Genomic DNA, 19,309 nt, shown 5'->3' with positions numbered 1-19,309 from the left:
TTTATAATCCACCAGCTGAGTGTATCAACTTACTTTATACAACTGTGACACTATGATAACAATAATAAAGAATTGTAGATTATAACCCCACTCTAGCCTAAAAAAAAAAAAAAAAAAAAAATGGTTCAATCCTTAAAACAGAAATCATTACCAATCACAGACCGCAGGGGTATGGCTGAGCATGTGTCTGTGAATGGAGGGCGGAGTCAGGGAAGGTGAGTGGTCATGTCACTACACTTGTTGTCAGTTAACGTGTGTTTCCTCCAGTGACCGCGCCCTATAAAAGGAGAGTGAGAAGGGGAGGTCGGCGCCGAGGGCTCGATAACAGCCTGTGTGTGTGTGACAAAGTTTGAGTTGTGTGCTGTAAAGCAGCAATAAAGAAAATAATTAAGAACGCGAATAATTAAGAACCGCCTGCCGTGCCTCTGTGCTCCACCCACAGACAGGCTGTTATCGAGCCCTCGGCGCCGACCTCCCCTTCTCAGTCTCCTTTTATAGGGCGCGGTCACTGGAGGAAACACACGTTAATTGACAACAGGTATAGTGACACAACCACTCACCTTCCCTGACTCCGCCCTCCATTCGCAGACTGACGCTCGGCCACGCCCCCACTGCCACTGCACATTTGTTACTCCAATGTTCTCCACTTTTCAAAAATAAAAGGTGGTGGCGGGGGTTTGGGGGTCGCCTAGGCCCCCAACGGAGTCCAGGGGCGGAACCCTGGTAGGGGGTCGTCCCCCTGAAGCTGACGGACTTTGGGCTTTTTTGACAGTGAAACTGGTCAATAAATGGATAGGAAATGATAAATCATTGTCACAAAAAATTAATACGTTCTTACTGTACGTACATATCTTTACTGTCAATGTGAGACTCATCTGACATTTCAGTTGAGACTGGTGCGCCTCCCTGAATTAATTATATTTTTTTCTGCATGAGAAAAATAAATGAACTTCCATGCATAAACAAAATACCCAATTATAATAAATGCATACATTTTTTACAATACACATAATTAATGTTAATTGGGTGAAACCACTCCAATCAATGCACGAGCTGGTGCGCGTGCCCGAGACTGGCACTACAAAGCCACCCCGGCCTCCGTAGTTCAGGTCCTTTGACGCAGGAACCCGGAAATCCTGCAGTAAACAACCACAGGGGAGCAACAGGAAAATGCAGCTCTCGCCTACACAATCACAGATACGTAAAATAAAAGACCTGAACTTAACTAATGTGTGTGCGCTGTTATATGATTACTGTAACTGTGTATGGTCAGAAAAGACGATAGATAAGCGTAACCGTTGCACAGTAACGCTACAAGCGTGTGCACCTGCAAAGTTATTTAGCTGTTGCTAGCTGCAGCTTCCAGCGTTACTGTGGTCAGTATAGTGTAACGTGGTGCGGTGTAGTGTAACGCAGGGATAGACCTCAATCTGCAGAGCTCTGGGTCACAATCTGTATGCAGCCGGCCGGATGGTTTTCTATTGCAATCGCGTGGCCACTTCAGGTTGCCCCGTATGCATTCGTTTAATGGTCTTCTGCGTGTTAAATAGTTACAAAATTATAATAAAGCGAATACTTTACGATTTACTTGGTGTATACTGATGAAGTTACGTTTTTTGGGGGTTTTTTTGGCCAAGGGAAGGGTGGCGGGCCAGAATTATAACATGGCGCTGCACTACTTTCAAAGCGCCCATAGAGAACACTGGAATAACTGTTAATTTTTTTTTCGCGGTGCGGTTTCCATCAAATCCCATGCTCTGATTGGCTGACGAGCGGGTCCATATCCTACGGTATGGACCCCAGTTACGGACCTCTGGCGACTCACTCGTTCACAACAACAAACTTAGTAGCATTTTTTGTCAACATTTATAAGATTCATTTATAAGATTATCAAAAATCTTATAAATTTTTGCCAGCATTTCTCAAGAGAATAGCATTAATTTTACATCACGGATAGCGATAACGACAGTGTTCACAGCGAAAGCGAGTTTTACTACCCTGAGGAAGAAGAAATAAAAGAAAACATTTCAGGAGAAAGCTAAAAACCTGTAACTTGCTAACACCGAGCAAAAACATGGCTGAATCCTGAATGACTCAATTTTGTATAAATAGGGGACTACATAGGCGGCAAAATGTAGTTTTTTTTTCCTGCCATGGAAGTGCACTTGTATACCGAGGAGGAAGCAATTTGCATTACAGCCGTGAATGAGGATTCCAAATGCCGGCTCAGCTCGGTTTTCCCTTTCGGGCGCTCTCGTTTTCTGTTAGAATTTGGTAAAGAACAAAATAAATATATTATTTACCAGCTTAAGGTCGGTCCATATGGTGAAATACCGTGACCTCGGCCTTGAATACTGACCTCGGCCCAGAGGGCCTCGCTCAGTACTTTCAAGACCTCGGTCACGGTATTTCACCATACGGACCTCCCAGCTGGTAAATAACATACATACATACATACAGGGCTCGAAATTAACTTTTTTTCTTTGTGTCCCCCAGTGGTCCCGAATTCTGTGTTGTATTGTCCCGAATGGAAGCAATAGTGTCCCCATTTTTTCCTCTCTGAAATAACCAGTGGTTAATATTATCATATGAAGTTACTATTATATTTGTAACTATGTGATTTTGAACCCTTTATATCATTTTTACAATAAATCACAAGACACAAGCGACACATGTCCTATACATCATCTACTTCAAAATTACAGTTATTGCATTTTCAGTTTATTAAACTTTGGCGATCTCGCTGTATGAATAGATACCCGTTTATTTAAAGGGGCCAACTAGCTCATTCAGAAAATGTTTCAACTCACTACATCTGCAGTACACTTTAGTTGAAAATAAGACCCCTTTTATGTTCATTTCATCTACTTATACCTTGAATATCTGTTGGCACTTATAAGGCCAACTTATAATTTTCACCATTTCCGTTATCCATTTTTATGGACTTTCCGTTATCCATTTTTATGAACTTTCCGTTATCCATTTTATGAACTTTCGCTGCCGAAACGTGGGTGCAAATGTTGCAACATCAGCATAGTGGCAGGTCCGAGCCTAGTTGTGCTGCTGACTGACTAAACTTTCTGAACTAGAAAGACACCAAGAAAACTCACTTATTCTGTTGAACGGTATCTTCCGTCAATATCATCCACATCATTCCTGTTGTATTTTATAACGTGTCTAACAGTGTTCATTAAGTTCATTCAGTTGCTAGCGTTGCCTGCAGACCAGGCGATGACACTTTGGATCCTGAAGGTCCCGGAGACGTAATGTCTGGGCTTTCAGTTTCTTCCCCGCAGTCGGTCCGCTTCAACCACTTCAGCATTTTTGTTCTGGCAAGAGTCGGCGCAGCGTGTGCGGTAGCAATTCCATTCCAAGTCCATATAATGCGGACTCCGGCCGAAGATTCTAGAACAGAATGCGCTGCTCTGTAGCCTACGGATGCAGGTGCATCGAAAGTGTAGCTACTATGTATTTTTCGCTGTTAACGTTTTAAAATTAAAATTGACAAATTAGGTGAATGTCTACGTATGTGTTACGGCTTTGTAAATAATATTAATGTAGAACTTTTTTCTAGATCTATTTTTTCCCATTGTCCCGGGATTGTCCCAGATATGATAATTTTGTGTCCCGATGACATTTTTTATGGTCCCCGGGACACCGTTAGTTTCGAGCGCTGCATATATGTTCCATATGTTATTTTATAGTTTTGATGTCTTCAGTATTGTTCTACAATCTAGAACGTAGCCAAAATACAGAAAAACCTATGACTGAGTAGATGAGTCCAAATTTTTGACTGGTACTGTATGTGTATTATATATTTAAAAAAAAAAAAAAAAAAAAAAAAAAAAAACACACAATGATGCCAGTGATTTCCCTGCTCATGCTGTAACTATGATAAGTGTAACAGGAAACCGATACATTTTTCAAAACCATAAACGCTAATAAACGATTCAATAAATGCCTTTTTTGTCTGGCAGATATTGAAGGAAGAAACAAAAGACACAGCTCTGGATGATGACACTACAGCAGAGTGCAGTCTGTTTTTCAGACAGAAAGCATGAACTATTTACAACCCGTGTCTGCTTACACTTCAGTGGTCTCACTGAGCAGAATCCTCACCTGTCTCCAGCGTCTTGGCTCCTTTGGGGTGATGCACGCTGAGCTGCATGTTAAAGAACTCCACCATTTCCTCTTTCAGACTGGAGCTGGGCCTCATCTGGCTCCACACGCACAGGAGGGAAGAAAGCAGCTCCTCTCCCAGTCTGCACACTCGCCACCTGCGGTTCATCGCCACAGAGCGCAGGAACACGTTCAGAGCGGAGATCAGGTGCTCCAGCACCTGCAGCTGTCTCTCTGTCCTGAAAGAAAAGGCCACAAAGTCCTTTTTTCCCCCCAATGTAATCAACATCTTGACTGAATGTTAGAGTAGAATGATTTAGGAGTTAAACAGTCGACGGTGCTGACAATGACAGCTATACGGCCTTTCGTCTCGTCTTCTTCCGCTTATCCGGGGCCGGGTCGCGGAGGCAGCAGTCTAAGCATGGAAGCCCAAACTTCCCTTTCCCCAGACACCTCGGCCAGCTCCTCGGGAAGAACACCGAGGCGTTCCCAGGCCAGCCGAGAGACATAGTCCCTCCAGCGTGTCCTGGGTCTTCCCCGGGGGGACATGCCTGGAACACCTCTCCAGGGAGGCGTCCAGGAGGCATCCGAAAAAGATGCCCGAGCCACCTCAGCTGATTCCTCTCGATGTGGAGGAGCAGCGGCTCTACTCCGAGCTCCTCCCGAGTGACTGTGCTTCTCACCCTATCTCTAAGGGAGCGCCCAGCCACCCTGCGAAGGAAACTCATTTCGGCTGCTTGTATCCGCGATCTACGGCCTTTCGATTTCATAAAATCGATGAAATTTAGTCCATTCTAAGGCTGGGAAGTTATTTAATTTGAAGGGATTCCTGAGCAAATAATATGCATGAAATCGCTCGTTTCGCGCAGTCAAGCGCGAGAGGAAGTCCGTGTGCGCATGCGCAGGTTTACCTGCTTCTTCAGCTGGTATCCACAGCGTTGCATTTCTGCCATCTACAGGTTTACCTTTGAGCGTGCACTGACTTCCATCATTCTGTCGCTAAACGAACAGCTGACCGCCGATATTTATTAGTTTGGTCTCCTTTCCTTCGTATACAACATAACGTCTTTTCTTCTCGCTTTCCGTTACTGTAATCGGTCTTTCACGTTTCATTCGCACGCTCACGTCCTCCATTTTTCTCTCCTGTTTCAAATTTGTATCCCACAATGCCTTGTGCGAACGGGGAAAGCCCGTCACGGTGAAGCAGGAAAAAATAGTGGAGAATTTAGGGCCACGTGGCCCTAAATTCATTAATTGTTCTATTTAAAAAAAAAAAAAACGAATAAAATTGGAAGTCTGAGATTCGAATTCAGTCCACTAAACAAAAATAATTAGGTGTCGGGGAAAATTGTTTTTATGACCTAAACTTGAAAAAATCTGAAAGGCAGTCTACCTTTAAGGACACACCTTCAAACTATTTTAATCGATTAATACCATGAGAGTTAATGACGGCGGCACGGTGGTGTAGTGGTTAGCGCTGTCGCCTCACAGCAAGAAGGTCCTGGGTTCGAGCCCCGGGGCCGGCGAGGGCCTTTCTGTGTGGAGTTTGCATGTTCTCCCCGTGTCCGCATGGGTTTCCTCCGGGTGCTCCGGTTTCCCCCACAGTCCAAAGACATGCAGGTTAGGTTAACTGGTGACTCTAAATTGAGCGTAGGTGTGAATGTGAGTGAATGGTTGTCTGTGTCTATGTGTCAGCCCTGTGATGACCTGGCGACTTGTCCAGGGTGTACCCCGCCTTTCGCCCGTAGTCAGCTGGGATAGGCTCCAGCTTGCCTGCGACCCTGTAGAAGGATAAAGCGGCTAGAGATAATGAGATGAGATGAGTTAATGACCGGTTAAAGGGAAGGACAGAGGAAAAGGCATCTTTAATACGGTGTAATGAAGTGTCACTTTGCTTCTGTTGGTGTCAGTGCATGTGCTTATGTCTGACCCATAGGTCGCGTTAACCGACAATTGTCCGTCATTGACGGATTTTTTTTTTAGCTATGACGGAAAAATCTGAAGGCCGTCGGTCATTTTGACGGATGTTTACCGTTACTATTACCAATAATAGCCTAATAATAACAATAATAAAACATAATGAAACACACAATTGAAATGATTGGCAAGTTGTGGCAGAGTTTTCTTACATACAGTATACATAGTCTTCACTGCCGTCACTTTCAATCTGAGCCGACGTTGCGGCAGTCTTGATGTTCAGTGCATAGGCTGCTCATGTATACACTGCAGCCACTGCGCAAGGCTGTTCCCCCCATCGCGCTCCTGACCGCGCTCTGACTTTTCTAACCACTAGCACAGTGAGCTGTATTAATGTTTCCCTTCTCTGCAGAAGACATGTCATTTTTGCTATTAAAAAAAAAGAGATGCATTGGGTTGTGTGTGTCGTTTCCCTGCCTGTACGTCTTAATGCAATAGCGCTCATTTAGGCTAGTTGTTTTCTTGTTTTTAAAATGAAACAAATGTCGATTTATTGTATACTTCCCCAGCAAGCTTAGGAAGCTAAAGGCTCGGTCCCACTGGCCGATGGACACAAAACGTATGCAAAAAGGACACAGCGGACGAGCAAAATTTCGGGGGTGGCTCTATCCGTTTTCATCCGCTCCAGAAATGGACAAAATTGGCGAAAATTTGCGAAAACAGAAAGGAAAAGAACGGACGTGGGTAGTATATAGCGGGGATGTTAAACGCATGTTCATAGGAAGCCTAGCGGATGAAAGCGGATGGAAGTGGATGACAGCTCCGAAGGGGTTACCGGTGATAACTGAGAAGCGGACGCATAGCAGAAAGAGCGGATGCATAGCGGATGAAGGGGATGCATCACGTACGCCTAACGGAAACAAAGGGGATGTTGCGCGGATGTATATCGGATGCAGACCGTTCACTGCGCATGCGGGGGGTATGAATTGCGTCTGCTCCGTGGATATAAAGGGATGCAGCACGCACGCCGTCAGCATAAAGCGGAAAGACATGCTGGCAGCTACATCGATACATCTCTACTACTAGATGATTTTCTCCCCCTTTTTATACAAAATATCGATTGTCCGCTAGGTGTCCTTCTACATACTCTAGACATACTCCAGACATCCTAAATATACGAGATACATCCCAGATATAAACGCTTTGTCCGTTTTGAATACTTTATATACGAGATGCATACGCTTACTTCCTTTCTATTTCCGTGCTACTAACGATGAATAGGCGTTTCATGTACCTTATCTTTCCTCCCTCTTTCCGTTTTCAGCTGCAGCGGATGTGAGTTGCGAGGATGCCCAGAGGATGCAGAGAGGATACAGCAGACGTTTAACGGATGATAACGGACATAGAACGTTTGCTGCTCGTATATGTCGCGGATTTACATCGTACACGGCGGAAAGTTCATCCGTTCTAAAAGTTTTGTGCAGCTCAAAACTTTTTGCGCGGATGAAATCACAGTGGACGGATGCTCGATGGATAGAGCGTATGAAGCACGTATGCAATGAGTACACAACGGATGCATAGCGTTTTCCAACGGATGGCAAAGATTTTTTTTACGTTTTACATCCTCTTTGCATCCGTAAGTGCAGTGGGACCGGGCCTTTAGGAACATCACTGCTCGAATATCTGCTAAACTATCATTTTAATGAGAGCACGGGTAGACAAACTAACATTTAAAACATAACTTCGTTTTATTTAAGACCTTCCGTGTCAGGTTCCAGGCTCCGCGGGGTGCAGAAAGACCGCATGCTGCAGGATTTCCTCCCTATGAAGAGAGTACTAGCAGGGTCGGGAAATCCAACTTTCAGAGGCTCTTGCCGGCTTCTGATCACTTCCCTGGGAGAAATGTTTCCCGACTTCAGAACTTTGGCTGAAGTGGCGCTGGTTATTCCAGTCTCCAGTGTCGCAGCAGAGCGCGGGTTCAGCCTTCAGAATAAAATTAAAACGTCAATGAGAAGTCGTCTGTCCGAGGCAAAGACGCAAAATTTAATGACAATTGCCTCGGCAGCAGTCTCCACTGACGACTTTGATTATGCACAAGCGAGCTCCCAATTTAAATCCATGCGGGCCAGAAGGAAGGTTTGAGCTCACGCAAACAGGTCAAATTAGATTGTCGCTTAAATCGTTGTAGTGGACTGTTCATATTTTAACTGCAATTGTCTTGCTACGTTGTAAAATAACATTGTTCATATGCCCGTTAAGGCGCAACAGCCAATGTTTTTAGCGGAGGGAAAATGGGTTCACAAGTGACCGAACGTCAGAATCTCTGTTCATCTTTTTGCATCATAAATACATAAATAAATGATTAAATAATACAAGCTCGTTCTGTGAATTAATTTTTAAATGAAAATGAGTCCATGAAAACACAAGTTATTAAACATATAGCATTTATAGCCTATATACATTTGTCATTTAAAAGTTAAAATAAAATGACAGATAATAATGGACAATCACGGAATTTTTACGACCCTGTCCGTCAAAATGACGGACAATGAAAAAGTCTAACGCAACCACTGGTCTGACCGAGATGATTTAAGCCTAGGTCACAACCGGACGTACGATTTTTTGGCTGTGTGATTTTTGGCGTTTCCCAAATCGCTGCATTTTTTTTTTGTTCGTGGAGAAAGACACACGTTGGCCGCAAGTTTGTCTTGCAACCTGAAAAAAACGTAAGCGCCCGTAGAGTTTGTTTGACATGACAAAGAACCTCTGCGGCCAGTCTACGGCTCGAAAATCAGCACGTCACACGCGCGCCCTCCGTGCATTTCTTGCATTTTTTGCACGTAGACCGGCCGTAGGAGCACGTACGGCCGGTTGTGACCTAGGCTATAGAGAGAAAACTCACAGAAATAGTTCGTAAATAGTCAGTGAAGCTGACATTTAATCAAGTTTTGCTGTGCATTCAACAGTTCAGCTTGCGGCAGTGCATGTACTCGCATAACACGGAAAATTACTTTTTCACTCTAATTTTTTTACAGTAACACCAAAAATGACCAAGACTTTTTGAATATTATTATTTTATCTTAAAAATATACCGAGCAAAATTTGTTTCCTGAAAGTATTTTTTCTCCTTTGACCATATCCTGTTTCTGTACCACTCACACATAGTCTTTTTGTTATTCATCACCACAGGGGAAATGCTACTGAGCCAGATGGGTAGGTACTGGGATTATTTTAAAAAAAACAACACATTTTTGTCGTTTAAAATGATCTGCGTGCAGGAGGGCTCAAGCTCTTGTTATCGGAGCTACATTCAGGGCTGTTATTCTCTCCAGAGACAGCGTCACCATATTTTAACTGTGGGATGCCAATAATTTTGAAAACACTATTTTTCAAGGTGGAAAAAAAAAAAAAGTGTCAAAATATACAGTGGGGTCCAAAAGTCTGAGTCCACCAGTGAAAATGCTTCTATTTGGCATTCTTTTTCAATTTAACGCAAAGGTCATCTTTACAAAGGATATCAGTAATAACCTGAGTGAAAATAGAATCCTAGAAATATCCATAAGAGTGTCTTAGGATTTGGTACGGTACGATCCCTTTGCTTTAATGACAGTATACACTCTGATACAGAGCTGACACAGACTCATAAAACCTGATCCATGTTAGATCAAATCCACGACTATTCAGTATCAAGATGGATCTTTTTTGGCTTTAGAATTTTCAAAATTCTAAAACTTTTGTTGATTTCCTTCAGGAAAAAAAAATAATAATAATCTCAGGCCCTGTCCACACGGCAACGGATTCAGGTGAATCTGATAAAATTGTTTATCGTTTCGGCCTGGCGTCCACACAGCACCGGCGTTTTGGGTGCCCCAAAACTAAATCTTTTGAGAACGGGTTCCAGAGTGGAAAAATCTGGCAACGGTGCCGTTGCGAAGTCGTCTGGATGAGTAGAACGGATTTGTTTACGATGACGTCACAACCACATGACTGTCAGTGCTTCACGCCGGGTAGAAGTGTAACGAACTCGATGCGAGTTGTCAACAAATCCTATAACTTGGTTCATGAAAAGCGCTTACAAAATATTTTCATTGCGAATATTTATTGTGTAATGGTGCAAAGTGAGAGAGAGAGAGAGAGAGAGAGAGAGAGAGAGAGAGAGAGAGAGAGAGAGAGAGTGTGTGTGAGAGAATAGCCCTTAGGGCAGAGTCTTTAGTCCAAACACTGCGGAAGCAGTATAACCAAACCGCTCACCAAAAACAAAAACAATCCCGCCAGCAAAAATAGGGAAAAAAAAAAAAAAGGAGCGATCTCACCTCTTCAGATGTTGGTTTAATTCCGACAATACATTCCTCAAAAAGGGCGTAGAAGAACAAAGTAATCCATCAACGTGTAGCATTCAATTTATTCCGGACCACTGAAGAATTCTGGAGGATATCAGAATGTTGGCGTACCGGCTTCCATCTACCCCCATTCATTCCTCTTTCCGCGTCTTTCGTTTTACGCTACTGATTAATAATCAAAACTTTGTGGCTGATGCTACAGAAGAAGGGGTTTATGCGCATGCATCTACTTCTTCTATTGTTCTGGTGTCTCCGATGGGACAGTCTTACAGCGCACGTAGAGGTGTGGCATGTGTATTGCATCGTTTTCAGCAAGCGTTGCCATATGAACCTGATATTTTACTGATCCGTTGCCCATGTGGACGCGATATTTAAAAAAAAATAAATAAATCTCGTTGCCGTTGTCGTGTGGATGTAGCCTCAGTCTCAGAATTTAGGACCCCACTCTAGAGCGTCCTCATAAGTTCATTACATATTCAATGCTATGAAAAGGTGGCAATATTGCTCGACTAGGCTAAATATACAGTATACAATATATACTCCCATCAGCCAGAAAATTAATGGGGAACTGAAGTCATTTTTAAACTTGCTTTATTTCTTAATTAACGTGTTATTCAATTACATTTTCGGTTTTAGTAACCTTATATCATGACTCGTATTGGTAACTAATTGCAATTAAATATTATACTTATCGGCCTATTCGGTTTTTAGCCGTGTTGAATTTAGTTTGTTTGGTCCACGGCAGGCGTCGCTTATCCGCGCGATCTTCACGAGACTTGCGCGAGACTTCGAAACGTCAAGTGTCAGCCAGGTGTCAGTGCCGCCATTTTGAAAACTGTTTTCCAAACGAAATACTGTACAAAAATGGAGTTTAAATGACGATTACTACCTACTTTTTTCAAACTTTCCTGATTGCTATCAAAAAACAAACAAAACTTCCGGCTTGATCGCATCAGCATTCGAAAGAGGGCGCGCACGTCTTTTGATGACGTTGGCAGATGATGGTCACTTTGATTTCCGCTGTACGTTTTACTTCCGTCCTACGATGTCTCGCACAGGTCTCGACGAATCTCATTTACGGCCATTGCTTTGACGTATGGACTGATATATTACATAGCATATTTCAAACACTCATAACTTGCTATAGCAGTGACAAAATAGCCATCAAAAATGCATTCCTATATTTAATAAAATGAGAAATAGAATTTTGATAATAAAAATTTTGCCTTCAGTTTTGCCTCCTTTAAAACCACCCACAGGTTAAGTGAATGACATTGATTACGTTGTTACAGTGGCACCTGTCAACGGGTGGGATATATTAGGCAGCAAGAGAACAGTCAGTTCACGAAGTTGATGTGTTGGAAGCAGGAATAATGGGCAAGCGTAAGGATCTGAGCAACCAAATTGTGATGGCTAGATGACTGGGTCTGAGCATCTCCAAAATGGCACATCTTGTGGAGTGTTCCCGGTATGCAGCGGTTAGTACCTACCAAAAGTGGTCCAAGGAAGGACAACCTGTGACCCAGCGACAGGGTCATGGGTGTCAACAGCTTGTTGTTTCGCATGAGGCACGAAGGGTTGCCCATATGGTCCAATCCCATGGAATAGCTTGTAACACACACTGCTGAAAAAGTTAATGCTGACACCTTTCTGATTTAGCCAGCATTAGCTACAGTAGCTCTTCTGCAGGATTGGACCATATGGGCTAGCCTTCATGCCCCATGCAAATCAATGAGCCTTCAACACCCACGACCCTGTCGCTGGTTCACCGGTTGTCCTTCCTTGGACCACTTTTGGTAGGTACTAACCACTGCATACCAAGAACACTTCACAAGATGTGCCATTTTGGAGATGCTCAGACCAAGTCATCTCACCATCACAATTTGATCCTTGTCAAAGTCATTCAGATCCTTACACTTGCCCATTTTTCCTGCTTCCAACACATCAACTTCAAGAACTGACTGTTCTCTTGCTGCCTAATATATCCCATCCCTTGACAGTGTAACATCATCAATGTAATTCACTTCATCCATCAGTGTTTTTAATTTTATAACTGATACTGTCTACATAACAGAAGAGTATACAACCCCGATTCCAAAAAAGTTGGGACAAAGTACAAATTGTAAATAAAAACGGAATGCAATAATTTACAAATCTCAAAAACTGATATTGTATTCACAATAGAACATAGACAACGTATCAAATGTCGAAAGTGAGACATTTTGAAATTTCATGCCAAATATTGGCTCATTTGAAATTTCATGACAGCAACACATCTCAAAAAAGTTGGGACAGGGGCAATAAAGAGGCTGGAAAAGTTAAAGGTACAAAAAAGGAACAGCTGGAGGACCAAATTGCAACTCGTTAGGTCAATTGGCAATAGGTCATTAACATGACTGGGTATAAAAAGAGCATCTTGGAGTGGCAGCAGCTCTCAGAAGTAAAGATGGGAAGAGGATCACCAATCTCCCTAATTCTGCACCGACAAATAGTGGAGCAATATCAGAAAGGAGTTCGACAGTGTAAAATTGCAAAGAGTTTGAACATATCATCTACAGTGCATAATATCATCAAAAGATTCAGAGAATCTGGAAGAATCTCTGTGCGTAAGGGTCAAGGCCGGAAAACCATACTGGGTGCCCGTGATCTTCGGGCCCTTAGACGGCACTGCATCACATACAGGCATGCTTCTGTATTGGAAATCACAAAATGGGCTCAGGAATATTTCCAGAGAACATTATCTGTGAACACAATTCACCGTGCCATCCGCCGTTGCAAGCTAAAACTCTATAGTTCAAAGAAGAAGCCGTATCTAAACATGATCCAGAAGCGCAGACGTCTTCTCTGGGCCAAGGCTCATTTAAAATGGACTGTGGCAAAGTGGAAAACTGTTCTGTGGTCAGACGAATCAAAATGTGAAGTTCTTTATGGAAATCAGGGACGCCGTGTCATTCGGACTAAAGAGGAGAAGGACGACCCAAGTTGTTATCAGCGCTCAGTTCAGAAGCCTGCATCTCTGATGGTATGGGGTTGCATTAGTGCGTGTGGCATGGGCAGCTTACACATCTGGAAAGACACCATCAATGCTGAAAGGTATATCCAGGTTCTAGAGCAACATATGCTCCCATCCAGACGACGTCTCTTTCAGGGAAGACCTTGCATTTTCCAACATGACAATGCCAAACCACATACTGCATCAATTACAGCATCATGGCTGCGTAGAAGAAGGGTCCGGGTACTGAACTGGCCAGCCTGCAGTCCAGATCTTTCACCCACAGAAAACATTTGGCGCATCATAAAACGGAAGATACGACAAAAAAGGCCCAAGACAGCTGAGCAACTAGAATCCTACATTAGACAAGAATGGGTTAACATTCCTATCCCTAAACTTGAGCAACTTGTCTCCTCAGTCCCCAGACGTTTACAGACTGTTGTAAAGAGAAAAGGGGATGTCTCACAGTGGTAAACATGGCCTTGTCCCAACTTTTTTGAGATGTGTTGTCATGAAATTTAAAATCACCTAATTTTTCTCTTTAAATGATACATTTTCTCAGTTTAAACATTTGATATGTCATCTATGTTCTATTGTGAATAAAATATGGAATTTTGAAATTTCCACATCATTGCATTCCGTTTTTATTTACAATTTGTACTTTGTCCCAACTTTTTTGGAATCGGGGTTGTATTACACATATACTGTTTTTAGTACCTTATGTTACTTAGAGCTGTTGAGAAAAAGCTGAAGAGTGTGTGGGACAAGCCGTCAGTCTGAAGGCAGCATCCCCGAACCACGGTGTGAATGATCCTGCTCACTGAAACCCGGTTTATGGATTTAGGTTCAGTGAAAAGATTGCAATACACTTCCAGCAGCTCTAGACAACAAACAACAAAAAATAGACACACAAAATTAGGCATCAAAGACCAACACAACAAAAATTTCCTTTAATTTATTTACACAACCATGTTTTGCTTTTCAATGTAAATACTGGACTTAGTGTTTTAAAATGCATTTAATACAGTACCAATCTAAAGTTTGGACACGCCTTCTAATTCAGTGTTTTTTTCTTTCTTTTCTACATTAAAAAAAGCAATGCTGAAGGCATCAAAACTATGAAATAACATACAGAATTATGGAGTAAGCAAAAAAAGTGTAAACAAAGCAAAACGTTTTATATTTTAAATTCTTCAAAGCAGACACCTTGTGCTTCGATGATGCTTTGCGCACTATTGGCCTTCTCTCAAACAGCTTCATGGGGAGGTGACCTGGAATGCTTTTTCAACAGTCTTGAAGGAATTCCCAGATGGTTTGTCTGTGAAGGTTTGCAGTCATCCATGTCATTGTAAAACGATAGGTGCTCAAGTAGGCAACTGGACTTGCTTGAAGAACTGGCACCGTCTTCAAGAATTTCAAGCAAGTCCAGTTGCCTTCTTTAGCACTTACAGTTCCAGATGGTTTGTTTGTGAAGGTTCTCAGTCATCCAGGTCATCGTAAACCATAGGTGCTAAAGAAGGCAACTGGACTTGCTTGAAGAATTGGCAACGTCTTCAAGAATTTCAAGCAAGTCCAGTCACCTTCTCTAGTACCTACAGTCCCAGATGGTTTGTTGGCTGCTTTTCTATCACTCTGCAGTCCAATTCATCCCAAACCATCTCAACTGGGTTCAGATCAGGTGATCACTCTCCTTCTTGGTTAAATATCCCTTACATAGCCTGGAGGTATGTTTGGGTCCTTGCCCTATTGAAAAAAGAATCATGATCCCACTAAGCATAAACCAGATGGGATGTCATGTTGCTACAGAATGCTTTGGCAGTGATGCTGGTTAAGCATGCCTTCCATTTTGAATAAATCACCAAGAGCAAAGCACTCTACATCATCACACCTCCTCCATGATTCACAGTGGGAATCCACATGTGTAGGTACCATCCATTCCCCTTTTCTGCATCTCACAGAGACATGGCAGTTCGAACTAAAAATCTCAAATTTAGACTCATCAGACCAAAGTACAGATTCCCACTGGTCTAACGTCCATTCCTTGTGTTTCTTGGCCCAAGTAATTATTTTCTTCTTATTGGCCACCCTCTGGAGTGGTTTCTTTGCAGCAATTCACCCGTCAAGGCCTGATTCTCCTGAAGTCTCCTAAGAACAGTTGATGTTGAAATGTGTCTACTACACTGAAGCATTCATGTTGGCTCGACTCTGAGATGCTGTCAATTGCCAATTCCTCAGGCTGGTAACTCTAATACACTCATCATCTGCAGCAGAGGCAAGTCTTGGTCTTCCCTTCCTGGGACGGTCCTCATGAGAGCCAGGTTCATCATTATGGTTTTGGTAACTGCACTTGAAGATACAGTCAAAGTTCTTGCAATTTACTGGACTGACTGACCTTCATCTCTTAAAGTAATGATGGATGTCGTTTCTCTTGATTTAGCTGAATGGTTTTTGACATAATATGGATTACTACAGTTGTGGAATAGGGCTATTTACTGTATGTTTATTATTTACTATCTACTGTTTGATCTCAAACACACTGAGAAGGCAAGAAATTGCAATAATTAACTTTTGACGAGGCACACCTGTTAATTGCAAAGCATTCCTACCTCATGAAGCTGGTTAAGATGATGCCAATAGTGTGCAAAAGCATCATCAAGGTACACAGTGGCTACTTTGAAGAATCTAAAATAGGAAACATTTTGTTTAACACTTTTTTTTAAATTTACCACCTATGAACCGGTTCTGTTCATAGCTTTTATGAACAGAATTTCTCGGCGCAGCCAAGGGGCGGAGGGTGTCTGGTTTGGTGGCATCAGGATCACGTCTCTGCTTTTTGCAGATGATGTGGTCCTGTTGGCTTCATCAATCTGTGACTTACAGCATGCGCTGGGACGGTTTGCAGCCGAGTGTGAAGCAGCTGGGATGAGGATCAGCACCTCCAAGTCTGTGGCCATGGCGCTCAGCCAGAAGCAAGTGGAGTGCTTACTCCAGGTCAGGGGGGAGTTGCTACCTAAAGTGGAGGAGTTTAAGTATCTCGAGGTTTTGTTCACGAGTGAGGGTAAGGGGGAGCAGGAGTTGGACAGAAGGATTGGGGCAGCGTCAGCAATGATGCGGACGCTAAACCAGTCTGCTGTGGTAAAGAGAGAGCTGAGCCAAAAGGCAAAGTTCTCAATTTACTGGTCCATCTACATTCCCACTCTCACCTATGGTCACGAGCTATGGGTAGTGACCGAAAGAATGAGATCGCGGATACAAGCGGTAGAAATTAGTTTTCTCCGCAGGGTGGCTAGGCTCTCCCTTAGAGACAGGGTGAGAAGCTTGGTCATTCAGGAGAGACTCGGAGTAGAACCGCTGCTCCTCCACATCAAAAGAAGTCAGTTGAGGTAGCTCGGGCACCTTGTTAGGATGCCCCCCGGATGCTTCCCAAGGGAGGTTTTCTGGGTATGCCCCACCGGGGGGAGACCCCGGGGCAGACCCAGGACACGCTGGAGAGATTACATCTCTCAGCTGGCCTGGGAACACCTCGGTATTCCCCCGGAAAAGCTGGTGGAGGTGGCCAGGGAGAGGGAAGTCTGGGCTGCTCTGCTTAGGCTGCTACCCCCACAACCCGGATCCGGATAAGCGGTAGAAGATGGATGGATGGATTTACCACATAATTCCATACGGTATGTTATTTCATAGTGTTGATATCTTCAGTATTGTTCTCCAATGTAGAAAATACAAAATACGGAAAAACCTATGAATGAGTAGGGGTGTCCAAACTTTTGACTGCCAGTGTACTTTGAGGATATCTGCATCAGCAGTGGGTGAAACATAGGAGCCCCAGTGTGGTTTTATACATACACACTGAGAAACAAATCAGTAACCATGGTGCCCAGACCAAGCAGATTTCTTATTAGCTTTTTTTATTTGCAATTGCTCAATAACCAGCATGAAAGTAAACCCCACTATCTTTCACAAAGCAAACATTTTCCAAACATTTAATTGTTTTAGACTTCTTAATTTTTTAATCCATGACGCATCATACGTATGAAATCCGTAACCGATCTGTAATATACTGAAACGTCTGTGACCAATCTGTAAATTATTAGCATCCTTGATGCAACCGGATGAAAATCCGTAACCACTCTGTAGTTTGTATCCTTTTTTATTTATTATATTTCCATAATTTGTGACCCATCTGTATTATATCAACCACAGGAGTGTGTGCATGGGTTGTTTTGAAGTCCAAGCTGTCCAGTATGACCCGGAATAATGTGGTACTACTTGGAAAAAAACTTCCATGACTATTCCTAAGTTGATGCATTTATTTCCCTGAGTGGCAGGACCAAGCGATATTATAGTGGGGATTATAGTTGTAGTGTGACTGCTTCAGACTGGAACTAAATTCAGGCAGAGGTATAGTTATCAGTGTTGTGCGACCGGGCCGCAAGTGAATGAATCCAGGTATAAAGCTTTAAACTCACGGTGCCACTGCTGCTGAGTAATCTCACACCAGTACTTGCGGACACAGAGGATGTCCTTGAGCAGGATGCTGCTGTAGTCCGCTCCATACGCAGCACAAGTAAAGGAGCTATGCAGAACCTCCACCACGTGATTCAGCAGATCTGCACACTTTAACTTCGACCCTCCTGGAGGACAGAAAATCTAGTTTAGGGCTGATCAAACTATAAAAAAATTATATCACACACCATATGGGTGCAATACATACACATCAAATTCATTCATTTACTTAAAGATGCATTAGGTACAATTAGTCTTTTTTTTTTAGGTCTCTAACAGTTATGCAGGTTCAACATTTGGATGAGTCCCACCCGTGTTCATGAAGCTCCACCCCCAGGATTTCAGGGACCTGTACAGTGTCTAGAAAATTCTGGACAGGAAGTGTATCCAAACCAGAGGTGGAAAGTAACAAATTACATTTACTCACGTTACTGTAATTAAGTAGATTTTTTGTGTAATTTGTAATTTTTAAGTAGTTTTTGAAATGGGTAACTTTACTTTTACTCAAGTACATTTTGAACCAAGTATTTTACTTCGCTACATTCGAAAACTGCCCGTTACTGAGTAAAAAAATTAAATGCAGGGAAAAAAAAAACCAATTGACCTGAATTGAAAGGAAACAGGCGCAGGCGCGCGTGCGGAATATTAGCCTACATGTATGGTTGGATGATGGCTGGTGCCGAGGTAGCCGAGCAAGAGATGGAGGTGGTCATGGAGGAGGTTGAGGATTGCCAAGAAGAGAATTCCTGTGGAACAGATGCGCCGGACAGCGAGGGAAATCCTTGGCCGTATCTCAGCCAGTACTTTGCATTCAAACGCAAACAAGGCAATAACATAATAATGCAATGCAAAACGTGCCTGCCCTGCCGTACAGAGCTATCAGTCTACAAAACTTCCACATCAAATCTGCGGAAGCATGTGGTGGTAAGTAGATATGTGCATTTACCTGTGTATCCCAAACGTTATATTTATTGTTTGGTTAAAACCTTCCACTGTTAAGTAAACTGTGCCTTCATTTTCAATTCTTTTGGCTGCCTAGCATCCATACTGATCACTAACGTTTCAAGTGAAGTAGCCTAAATGAAATGAATCACCTCACGTTTACAAATTTGTTTCATCAGAGCAACAGTCAGAAATAATACGAGTGCATGGTTGTAGTTGCAATTGGTCTCTTATGAAAAAATCGTAATTCATGTATGGACTCGCTCCTGGGTTGTTAGCTGTAGCCTAGACTAGAGCTTTGGGAGGTCACTGATAGGCCATCAAAACATTTTCACTGTCTTGGATACTTTGTTTGAGTTTGGTTTTCTTTTCTTTGTTTATTGTGGTGTTTGAGTTGGACCATACAATTCAGAATTTGGCACTTTGCTTAAAAATGTTTTATGGGGTGGTCTCAAAATAGTTTGCACATTACCTCTCGACAGGTTGTAAACATTAT

General features: G+C 42.8%; 1 protein-coding gene across 2 annotated transcripts in view; it reads right to left on the bottom strand.

The window, feature by feature from the left end:
• Positions 1-19,309, bottom strand: part of atm (ATM serine/threonine kinase) — a 258,409-nt gene that overhangs the window by 225,028 nt on the left and 14,072 nt on the right. For both annotated transcript variants that reach the window (XR_009651292.1, XM_060905737.1), the window contains exons 4-6: positions 17,835-17,999; positions 14,086-14,248; positions 4,120-4,358 (exon numbers count right to left, since the gene is read on the bottom strand). Coding sequence is in view for 1 of the 2 variants with exons in the window: in XM_060905737.1 (XP_060761720.1) it covers positions 4,120-4,358; positions 14,086-14,248; positions 17,835-17,999 (567 nt within the window). In the remaining variant the exon portion in view is untranslated. The remainder of the gene's footprint in view (positions 1-4,119; positions 4,359-14,085; positions 14,249-17,834; positions 18,000-19,309) is intronic.

The sequence above is a fragment of the Neoarius graeffei genome, chromosome 23, assembly GCF_027579695.1.
Source record: "Neoarius graeffei isolate fNeoGra1 chromosome 23, fNeoGra1.pri, whole genome shotgun sequence".
Classification (NCBI taxonomy): domain Eukaryota; kingdom Metazoa; phylum Chordata; class Actinopteri; order Siluriformes; family Ariidae; genus Neoarius; species Neoarius graeffei.
The sequence above is the reverse complement of the archived record's forward strand: the minus strand, read 5'-3'. Positions and strand labels throughout refer to the sequence as shown.